The sequence below is a fragment of the Cinclus cinclus genome, chromosome 1 (assembly GCF_963662255.1).
Source record: "Cinclus cinclus chromosome 1, bCinCin1.1, whole genome shotgun sequence".
NCBI classification, from domain to species: domain Eukaryota; kingdom Metazoa; phylum Chordata; class Aves; order Passeriformes; family Cinclidae; genus Cinclus; species Cinclus cinclus.
Window position 1 is genome coordinate 45,822,182 of NC_085046.1, and position 12,146 is coordinate 45,834,327.

General features: G+C 38.4%; 1 protein-coding gene across 1 annotated transcript in view; it reads left to right on the top strand.

Moving 5' to 3' along the window:
- BMPER (BMP binding endothelial regulator) overlaps positions 1–12,146 on the top strand; it is a 149,741-nt gene that overhangs the window by 25,158 nt on the left and 112,437 nt on the right. Inside the window, exons 4-6 of the mRNA XM_062497214.1 lie at positions 8,667–8,749; positions 10,218–10,308; positions 11,464–11,546. Of these exons, the coding sequence (XP_062353198.1) occupies positions 8,667–8,749; positions 10,218–10,308; positions 11,464–11,546 (257 nt within the window). The remainder of the gene's footprint in view (positions 1–8,666; positions 8,750–10,217; positions 10,309–11,463; positions 11,547–12,146) is intronic.

A 12,146-nucleotide genomic window follows, 5' to 3' on the forward strand; every position in this document is an offset into this window, starting at 1 on the left:
AAAACAGGAAAAGGGAAACAGGGCCTTTTTTTTTTTTTTTTTTTTGTTGCATTTCATCTAAACATGAACAAAATGTAACCAAGGAAAAACATCAGAAATTGATGGCTTTTTTTCTTGGCTTTGTTCCTAAAGCCTGGGAGAGCTTAATCAGGCCTTACAAGCTCTTGGACAGGTCTCTTGGATAGTTTCATGTTTTCCTACCTTGTGAAGAAATGAATGAATGAATGATTGAATGAGTGGCTGTTGTCATCTGAGTGCAGCATCAGGAGGATAACATTAAGGCCAAAGGGCATGTTCCAGAGTGGGCTTGTGTAGGAAGGAAACCACCACTCATGAATAATTTGTGACATTTCTGCCAGTGCATTTTATTCTATCATGAGCACAAGGACATTCCTTGCCCATTGCAGTGGGGTTGGACTAGATGGCCTTTAAAGGTCCCTTGAAACCCGAACTATTAATGATTGTATCTGCAGCAGTGCACACACCTGAACTCTCCTATTCAGAGATTTTCATACACGAGAAACTGAACTGTTGGTAGAGGACTTTTCCTGCAAATGGCTGTGTGCTGAGCATAAGTTCCTTGCTTTCATTTGGGTATTTGCATGCTACTTAGATAATTTCTAGCTTCTTCTTTTCATATTTTTTAATGAACAGAAAAAGTAAGGAACAGCTGCTAGTACAGGTTTTGCAATCAGAAAATTCACTGTGGAGGAAAGTTGAATATGAAAAGACTTGGCTTTGCTTTGTCACAGAATTGCAGAATATCCTGAGTTGGAATGATCCCATAAGGATCATCAAATTCTGACTCCAGGCCCTGCACAGAATAAGAATGCGCCTGAGAATATTGTCCAAATGCTACTTGAACTCTGTCAGGCTTGGTGCTGTGACCACTTACCTGGGGAGCCTGTTCCAGTTTCCAACTGCCCTCTGGGTGAAGAACCTTTCCCTACTATCCAACCTGAACCTCTCCTGACACAGCCTCATTCCCTCAGGTTGTGCCATTGGTCACCACAGAGAAGAGACCTGTGCCTGCCCCACCCCGTCCCTCTGCTTCCCCTTGTGAGGAAATTGTAGGCTGCCGTGAGGCCTAATATTTAAATTAAGATTTAGGATTTAAATCCTTGAGACTAGCCATGTGTTTTAACACTCTTCTTGACTTTAGACCCATAGGACCTTGACTGTAAAGCTGGTGGGGCAAAGCTCACTTCTATGTGTTTTGTGAAAAGTCTAGAACAGAGAAATGTGGGCCCACGATTATGGCTCCTTGCTGCAAGGAGAATGCAGGTGACTCAGCCTAATATGAAAAGTTTTCAGTGAGATTATTCTTTTGACAGATGTTTACTGTAGTTTATAAAACATATCACATACCTCTAGCATGCTATTCATTTTGCAAATAGTAAAAAATCAAGCCCTCTTATTACTTTTGCATAGGATAAATAGGCCACTTTTAATCTCTCATTTTATTTAACATATTTAATAAAAACCTATGAGGTCACAGAAGAGGGAGATAAGATCACAGAAATAGATTTGGCAACGCTATCTTATTCGGTTGGATGGAGACCTGCCACTTAGATATAGAGTTCTCTAAACATCGAATAGTAAGTTATTTGCACTCTGAAGAAATGGTATTACTGGCTCAGGAGTGCATAAAGTTTGCGTTTCCAAAATTGTGTGCCATATTCTGCTCTCTTATCTTAAGAATCTTACTTTTCTATGGATGTTTGAAGACGAAGTTGGTGGGAATTCTTTTACAACAAAGAAAATATGTTAAGAATTTTCTTTCTCTTCCCATGTACAATTTTTCATTTTCTGTCCTTATTGGCTTTTGAGAATTACTGTGGGGATTTTTTGTTGCATTTTTTTTTAAATTTTGTTGTTTTTGTTGTGGTTTTCTGGTTTTTTTTTGTTTTCTTTTTAATAATTAATTATTGATCTTAGAAATTCTTGTGCTATGCTCCATAGTTATAGACTCTATCAGAGAATGGAATCCCAGACAGGCAACAGCAGTGCTAGGTCTACTAAATATTGAATATCCAAAGATATCATAGTTAATTGTACATTTCTTGGGAAGGATATCAAGTACTATGGTTGAGGATTGCAGCCAATTTCAACTATTAGGCTGGCTTGCAAAAGAAGTTAGAGGGAGGTCATGAGATTGCCAGTGCTCTACTGACACCCTGCAGGATCCATATGTACCTCTGTACTTTGTTTGCCTCTGGACACCCCTAGTATGAGGTACCCAACACCATTTTGGTTTCCTGCTGCAAGACTGGCTGGAGGGACCTTTTTGTGTGGCCCCAGTATAACTTGCAGTCCATCCTTGCATGTAAAGCAAGCTGTCAGAAGCAAGGGATTATACATGGATGGAGGGGAATGGGATGTGAAGATAATATGTATATGTTCCTAAAAAAATTCCTTTCACCTTCACCTGAATAATCTAGACCTGGCTCTGTCAGGGACTGGCTATGAGAGATGGTCTGAGGACATAATCAAGTCTTAACTTTTCTTTTGGCCCTTCTCACTGCTTCTGAGTCTCTTGGTAGAGTATTCCAGATCTAAATCAGAAGGCCTATGTCATGAAGCTGGAAGTACAGGTTAATCTCAGTGTTCATTTAGATGTTAGCTTTGTATTTGAAGCAAAGGCAGAGGTTTGGAAGTAGTGTCAACTAGCCACTAGGAGCAGTACCATTCTGTATCATCACAGTGCCACCTTTGATTATTTCTGTTATGACTAAGACAAGGTTTCTATCTCTCCATCCTTTTTTGAGTTGACTTTTCTTACAAACGTCTTAGCAGATACATTTGGCATCTCTTGAATGTCTGGTGTATACTGCTGTGTTCAGTAGAACCTCAAATTTCAGATACTCTTATTACCTTGGTGAATATAATTTTACATTTATGTAAGCAACTTTTAATGAACAGTCTTGTTGTGTTGTCATAAACAGTTTTTCAGTCAAACATCAGTCACCCAAATTTTCACATTGATGATTTCACATGTAATGTTTCTCTGGAATAAAATGAGAAACATCTTAGGACATGTAGTACTGGAATAAGAATTTTTTTACTATTTAATTTTGAAGGTGCAACCAGTACAGATCATGGATGATTTTGCTGGTGTGAGAAAATTTGGTACAAGAGCAAGTAATTTTGTGACTGAGCAACATCATTCATGACAACCCCCATAACCATGAGAGGTGAAAGTTCTCCAGGTGCCAGGCTTGGCAAGCGCATTGAGTATCAGGTCAAGATTCAATGGCAGCTCTAGGTGTATGCCATTTTGAATTGCAAGGTTCTTAGGAACCCTGCAGGGTAAATCTTCTTCCCTATATGTGGAACACAAGACATTTGGGAAGGTAAAATTCAGTTCCTGTGGTGTGCAAGGGGCAAAAACAGCACTGGGAGGAGTTGATGCCAGTGTTTCTGCTGTTATTGGCTCAGCAAATATGGATGCTTTGGATCCTCCATGTGTGAACTGTACGTTCCTAGCACAGCTCATCCCCATGGCCTCTTCGCTCTGCTGTGTTGAGCAGTCTTTATATGGGCCCTGTGCATATACCCTGGGTAATATTGGTGCCATGACTGGGCTGCAGATAGGTTTGCTTGTACTTCCTTACAGAAGAAAGAGTTGGATTTCCACCGTTTAGAGCCAGACTTGATAAGCATGGGAAGTTTTGTATACATTTTCATGCTTCTGTGTTGACAAATGAAGACCAGAGTTACTCAACAGGAAGTTTAATTTTCTGGTAGCTGTCAGTGGCTCTACAATCACTATGATATGTGAAAATATATTTCATAATAGATATTTGTGCCACTTGCAGTTCTTTTATTTTGGCTAACTGATTTCATGCCAGGGAAATACTGCAGAATGTACAAGTTATTGGTGGGGCTTTTTTTGTTTAGGGTTTTGGGGTTGACTCTTTTTTTTTTTTGGCTAGAACTGGTATTTAGTGTTAGCATGTCTGAATACCTCCCTGAGGATTAATTTATCAAACACTAAATAAAACATGTCTTCTGACTATTTTCTTTTTCCTAATGTTTATTTTCCATGCCAAAAGAGAGGTTACGTTCTTTAAACAGAAAGTAGAGAGAAAGCAAAAAAAAAAAAAAAAAAAACTTGATAGAAGAAGGAAGATGCTGAAGAAATGAGGGATGAGGAGCCAATTGTGCACTCATCTATCACTTTCTCTTGGGAGAATAAGGAAATGACTTGTCTATAAAATTCTCATTAGACTAAAATAAGCATAACTTTCTTCTGGAATCTAATTAGGCAATGTCAAATTGAGTAATAATGGGTTGTTTTTTAATGAACTCCTGAGGACACTGGCTGAACTTTAGCACTACTAAACTGTCTCTTACAGTCCCTGTTTTCATGGTACTGTTATATGGGTGGGTATCTTGGGAAGAAGAAAAAAGGGTCATTTATCAGAGTTGTATGATTTGGAAAGACAAATGGCTTCCTGATCATCAGCTTGTCCACATGCCAATAGAAGAATCTGTTATAATTTGCATCTTTAGTTAATCCAGTCCAATTCTCTGTGAGGATGCTTGTTTTAGAATGAAATTGTTCTTTCAAATTAAATTTGCCAAGGGTTGGGGTATTATATTTGAAACAAATGTGCCCAAATATGGTATGCACAATATTGAAACAATGTAGCTAAATAATTATATTAGAAGTTATTTAACTATTTTAGCTTTTTTTTTTTTTTTTTTGTTTTGTTTTGGTTTTTTTGTGCCAGAACTAAATCTGTAGGATCATTTTGCCTTTAAGAGGTGACTGGAAGGTAATTAGCAGTAGTTTCCACTGCATATGCAACAATTGACCAACTTCAAAGTATTGAGTGGTTTAGTTAGATTCAGATAAGCAACTTTAGACTTGCATGTTTTATCTAGGACTTATCTGAACTATTTGAAGGAGGTAATGGCAGCAAAACCTACAACTAACTGAAAGTTAATATTTTACATTAATCAAACACCAGCTATTTTTAAAGAAAGGAACAAGAAAGACTGAAAAATTAGGACACACTCCTTGACTGATATGAATCACTTTAACATTTTTAAAATTTATGTAGACCCCTAATATTTAACTTCCTTCCATATGAGGAATCCTAAAGGGTTGCCTTACAGGTATATGAGTCAGCATCAAATTTACTTGTTAATATCAAATCTTTCACATACTCCATAGAGTTTTCTTGGGCTTTTTGGGTTCCCTTCTTGAAAACTTCCTCTGTAACCCTTTTAAAGTTTTCTTTTAAGTAGGTATTCAGGCAGAAATAAGTAGATAGCATTTAAGTGATAGTCCTAAGCTCTGATCTTTCTTGATTTATTATATTCTCCTCCTCTGCCTTTGAATGGTGGATGGAGAAAGTAATTTAATGTACTAATATTTCCAAAGGGCTTTTGGGGAAAAAAAGAAAAGCTTTAAAAGGTTTCCAAGAACTTCAAGTATTTTCTGTCATACTCTGTTGGTAGCAATTGACATCAAGAACTTTGTTGATGTTTTTGAACAAAAAATATTCATTGACTTCTACTTTCCAGGCCAAATATGGTGGATCTTTAACCATGGATGAGCCAGAATGTCTTGAATGTCTTGAATCTTGGCACATAGAATTAAGCAGGTTTTACTCAGATATATTTAGCTGAGACTCAGAAATTTCCATGCTATGAGTTGGGGGACTAGGAAAGTCTGGCTATATGTTTACGGGTGTCAGCTGAGAGATTTGAACATTGAACATGAGGTTCAGAAAAATTAGCTGGTATGTGGGCTTTGTTTCTTTTTCCTTTTGAAGAGTGAATAGTGGGGGTAGCTCTGGGGCATCCCAAGGGCAGAGTGGAACACCTGTGGTCAGAGACAGGTTAACGCACCAGCCAGAGTTTGTAAAACACTCTTACCCTTTTCAGTTTTGCTTGACATTCAGCCTTCCCCCATCTTTTCCCAAGGCTACTTGTTATACCAGCTATCTCTCCCCTTCCTTCATGCTACTCCTGCTGAATATCTGCTGAAATCCAGCTCCCAATGTGCCTCACACTGGTGTTCAATGGGTGCTGCTCTGTCTGCCTCATTCAACCCTCAGGCCTATGCCAAAGCTCAAGAGACTTAAGACTGCTTCTTCAGATTTTCCCATTCTGGTCCCCATTTTTAAACTTCCCTTTAGGTGCTTGCAGACTCTTCTTACCATGGTTGCTTTTGGTGCACCATCCCCTTGCTGCTTTCCACAGGGACAGTGGCTGGTGCTGCAAGGCAGAGGATTTTGTAGCATAGCTTGGATGTGTACTTCAAGCAACAGCAATGCTAAATGCTTGAGTGCACCATGTTCACTCTTAGTTGACCAGATTAATCCTTGAGCTGAAAATTTCACTTTAATATGTGCATGTGTACATGCAGATTAGCCCAGGGTTATTAGGTTTCTCATAGAGGAAACATTTTACATTAAAGAACGTAATTGCTGAACCAATATTTAAGGTATTTTGCAATTGCTCTTTTCCAACCTAGCCCTTGATTCTTGATTCTGGTGAAATATGCCCACAGGTATTTAACAACAGAGCTCATTCCATATTGAGTGTCCTGCACACTTGTAAACTGTTTCTCAGAATGGAACCAGTATGACCTGGGCTTCTGCAATTTGGGGATGTTAAACGCAGCAAATAGACTATGCATTTATCTGGGGTTTTGGTGAGCAGTAAGACTGTGCTGTGAGATTAACTCAGTGTTTTTCAGAATGGAATTTCAAAATGCATGAGAGGAATATAGGGCTTCACACTCCTTTCTCAATGTGTTGTCCTGCATATATGAGAGGTCAGAGACCTGCATTTAATGCACTGAGAATCTGAACATTTCTTTATTATTCAAAATAATTTCATAGAGGCTTTGCTGCTTAAAAATATGAGACTCACATGTAGACTTTATGCCTTTCAATGTTTGTCAAAGATGAAATTATCAGAGCAAACTTGGAAATTATTGATCATCTCTTTTTCAAGATATACCTGTTTCAGCTTAGGTAAGTGAAATGGCCGCATCATCTATGCATTTCTCCCATGTTGTTCTGTATTTAGCCTGGAAAAAGAATTTCTGATTACTGAAAATCTTGAAGTACAAGTCTTCTGTTGTTTAAAAACTTAAATTGAAGCAGTTAACACATTTGCAAATGATCTTTATATATCATGATTCCTTAAAATTTTGTGTTAAATTCAAAATGATTTTAAGGTGATTTTAAGTTTCTGAGTACCTCAGAACTGTGACACTTGAGTTTTCTTTTACAATGGGCTCAAAGATTTTCTGGTTGTAAAGGTGTAGGGCTGGGGTAGGGATGATGAATTGCCTTTATTTTCAGAAGGACATAAAACTTATTCCAAAGCAGGACAGTGCACCCTACACAGCAGATAAATACTTAGACTAGTTGCTGAGTTAGCATGTGGAAACAGAATGCTGCTGTGGGCAGTGTTTGACTGACTGTAGTTTTGTGATTATGTAGCTCTATGCACACGTGTGTGTTTCAAAGTCTTTGGCAAGATTCCTATTTGTTTTGTGGGCCCTTTGATGGAGCTAATTTTGAATAAAATATACTAGGAAAAAACGTGAAAGCAATAAACGTAAAGTGGGCATTTTTCCCACAGAAAATGGTGTATATGTTATTTCCAACATTTTTCTCAGAACCACTCTAGGTCTCCAAAGAATTATTTTTTAGTTGAAACAATTATGCATTAATGAATTAACTCTTCTAAAGCAAATATTGTATTTCTATTTTGTGAGTATTTTCTGGTTTTGCTTCTCTGGTGAGTTATTTTATTATTTTCTTTGTATTCTTTTTTGGTTTTCTTTTTTTTGCAAAATACCAGAAAATGTCGAAAGAGAAAACCAAAAAGGAAGGGAAACTAGTAGGAGCATGTAATCAAAAATGTAAAAATTGATGTTTGTTTTGGTGTTTGCTTTTTTTTCTAAATGGCTCCATGAAAATTTAATTTGCACGAAACAAATGTGGGTTGATCCAGTGCATGGGCAAACAAACCTGTTTTCTGTTAACAAAGTTGTCACATAGCACATAAAGATCGATAAAGCTGAACTCTGAGAGACCAGAATGTCACCCCATAGAGATTGACCACACACACATGAAAACTTGATGGCTTTCAGTTCACATGGATGGTGATCCCTCCTGTCATGAATATGAAAAGGCATAAAGGAGAGGTAGCTCTGCCAGTGTCAGCTCATCCATGCTGAGCTGTGCTTGCTGAGGAGCTCTCCCAAAGTCTTTGGTTAATGGATTAAGATACCATGGGCAAGCCAGTTGATGAATGCTGCCAGCTCTTCTTTAACCTTATTTTCTCTCTCTCCCCATTCCAATGCTTGAGTAACTGAGTACTTCCTGAATAAACTGCAGAGTAAGCACTGACATCCATTTTTAAGTGAACTGTCACTGATTTTGGTTTGTCTTGACCAGAGTTAGTAAGGAGTTTGGCCAGTTGGGCATCAGCAGCAGGTGTCCGGGGCAGTGCTGCCTGTCCTCCCAGAACATGTTCCTTCTTTTTCATCCCAGCTCTCAGCTCTACCTCTTCTGTTAACCCAGGGGTGAGGGTGGGTTGCATTTAAGACGCTGCCCTGTGATCCTTAGCAGCAACCTCCCACAAGATTTTGTTCAGCTGAACTGATGGGTGTCTCTTTCATCCCTATCTAGATTGCAGTTTTGGAGGACATATGTACAACAGCTCCATGCAATGGCACCTCCCAAGCAATCCCTGTGTTACATACCAGTGCCAGGTAAGGATATCATAAAAATTGTGCTAATTGAGTTGTAAGCTTTTCCCAGGAAATCCTGAGCCTTCATTTATCCAATGCGAATAACCTGACATATTTTGTGCCCAAGGCACAATATAGAGTTTGCATTTAAAGTAATTTAAATCCACTCAGATGCAGCCAGATATAACCAAATATTCAGAAATATAGGTTTTAAATGACTTGAGTACCACAATACTGAAACTTTACTGAAGGAGAGGTACACAGCCATGCCATTTCCTGATGTCGTGACCTTGAAGTAAGTCCTCTTTTCTTCAACATTCTAAGCCTTTTGTAAAATACACATTATTTTAGGACTTGGACACTTCTGTGTCCATGGGTTTTACCTTCCTTTAAGAAAAACCCACAACCAAATATTTTTTCTGGGCTCCTGCACTGTTAACACAGCAGTATTTTTGGTAGCTTGGCTATCTGCAACTGTAACATTTTCAAGATTTTCACTTCTCAGGCTGAAACCAAGTAATTATGTAGGTGATTTTAGCTTATGTCTGTAATAGGTCTGCCATTTTTGCTGACAATTTAATCTGGTTTTAATAGTAACACTCAGGCAGCTACTAAGAATGGTAGCTGGAAAGAGGAGATTAGAGAGTATGAAGAGCTTCTACTAGCAGAAGAGAGTTTCAAGGGTTTCTTTCTCTTTTTCTGTAATATTTCTGTTCTGTGAAACCAACTAGTTTTTGAAAATAGGTAGACTGAGATGACTGAACTTGACTAGTATCCTGAATCCTTGCACTTAATGAAAAGAAACTCACTACATGAATTTACATATATTGCATGAAGTGGTCAGCTCTTTATTGCCTGTTTCAGTGTCTTAATGCAAAACTGGGTGATTCTGTTTACCCTGGATCCATTTAGAAAACAATTTTGCCTTGCCTCAAACACCTGTAAGTAGAAAAAAATGGTAGCAGCCTTTATGCATAGAACCTCACACCCAGTTTGTTCAGAACTCTTGACTTCTCAAGTAAGTACAGGAAATGTTAAATTACTAATACTTATCAGGCAAAATATCAAAGATAAGTGTCTCCCCTCTACAGAACAAGATGCTTTTATCTGTTTTCTAAGTCTGTTTTCCTCCAATAGGAGAGGGAGGAGAATGCCTTTTGTCTGGCCTGTTTCCACCAGAGCTGCATGGCAGATTACTGTGATTAAGGATTCCTGATAAAGCAGAATTCCCTAGGAGGATTTTCTTTTTTTTTAACCTGGTGCATTTTAAGACAAATCCCATGTCTGAAGTCAGGGAGACTGAAATGGGTATTTTGACTGTGGATTAACCTGAATCTTGATACCAGGCAACAGTACAGAAGGAAAAGAAATTTTGAAACCCAGGCCTTTGCAACCTGTGTTGGGCTTCAATTCTTCTGACAGTAATTGTGAATTTTTACTTGTTAAAGCAAGATTAACAATGCATGTGTCTAATCTGCTTCTTTTCCAGGAAGGAGTGATAGTAGAATCAGAAGTACAGTGTGTTGTTCATTGCAAAAACCCTTCCAAACACAGAGGAATGTGTTGTCCTGTGTGTCCAGGTGAGATTTCATGGTCAAGATTCTGTTCTACATGTGCAATTGTATTTCTAATGATGCGCATCATCACCTGGGAGGCTGCCTCTTACTTCTCTGTTATGCTTTACAAGTTACTAAAAATGTGGGCTGGTGACTCACAATGAACAAAATGGTACAAGATGTTTTAGTAGAGGACATGCAAACCAGGGCATAGGCAATATCCTGTGCTAATATTCACACATGTGTTAATGCCATTTTTGGAGGGTCTATAGAATGGGTTTGCATGATTGATGACCATGATTTTGTTAGGAAGGGAAGGATAAGAGTAATTCTAAAAAAGGAGATTAACTTTTTGAAGGACAGTGAGAATGGGTTGCCTTTGTGAAGCACAGTGTCAAATTACCATGATTTTTAAAGTTAATTTGTTTTTATCAGGGATTTTGAAGGTAAGCACTGCTCCAGTTGTGATATAATGGATTTATTATATTTTGATTAGTTATAATACCTGCTAACACCTAATATAAACTCAGGGGCTAAGAATGAATTATTAAAAAGCGAAAAGCCTAAAAAACCTGTTTTTAAGGCACTTCTAAAAGGAGACTTAGCCTTCCTTTGATTTCATTTTTGCAAACGTATCTCCCATAGATGGATGTTTTCTTCCCCCTACCCCTACACCCCCCCTTGCCCCCAAAAGACATTTATGGTTTCTCAAGGATTTGTTCAGGATTTTGAAGCGATTTGTTTTCTACTGAAGTGATTGTCTCTCTTCGGCTACCTGAAAGGAGGCTGTAGCAAAGTGGGGACTCATTTCTTCTCCCAGGCAACCAGCACAGGACATGAAGACACAAGCATGTCCTCAAGAAGCACCAGGGGAGGTTCAGTCTCCCCTGATGACATCAGGAGGAATTCAGCATGGAAAGGGCTGTTAACCTTGTAATGGGCTGCCCAGGGTGCTGGAGTCACTATCCCTGAAGGTGTTCAAGAAATGACTGGATGAGGCAGTTAGTACTTGATTAGACAGTAGTCAGTCAGAGGTTGGACTCGATATCTTTGAAGTCTTTTCCAACTGAAATAATTCCATGATTCTGTATTGGAGAGTATGGTATGATTTACTTCTCATATTGTTATACAGTGGGGCATTCTATCTTGAATTAAACTTATTCAAATACTGTTTTACAGGTTGTGTATTTGAAGGAAGACTTTACAATGAAGGAGAAGAATTCATGCCTGAAGGAAATAAATGTACCAAGTGCTCTTGTATTGTAAGTATTTGCCTTTTGGCATTGTATCTCCCTGTATGAACTTCAAAAGGCACATTATTGCCATAACAAAGTAAAAAGTATAAGGAATCCAACACTATTATGCTTTTTTCTCTTGGAATTCAGGTCTCTGTTGAAGAATTTATGGCATTAATACATTGTATCACTCACATTTTCAGTTTATAATCTTTTCTGTGACCTTGCACTATATGCAGATGGAGCAGGTTATTTGGGAGGGGGCTGATGTGTTGAATTAGTGGTGCCTTTTTTTGTGATAGGATCATGCAGGAGGAGACAGAAATAATTTTAGTGTTCATCTGTTGATCAGCATTTATTAAATACTTCCTTAAGCCAAACTTTTCCAAGGATTCCTTTCAGCTATATGCAACAAGGGCCTTTGCTCTGAATTACAGAGTGAAAGAATGGAGGGTTGCCTCCTGAGGGTGTCCCGGGTGGATTTTTGGCTTGATGCTCATATCCTGGATTTTATTCTTGAGCAGCAACAGTATAGAGAGGAAGTAATAATTGCATCCTTTGAGCAATGAGTTGGGGCAGATAAGTTGGCTTCCTTCCTATAATCTGTGAGATGAGTAAAACAAAAAG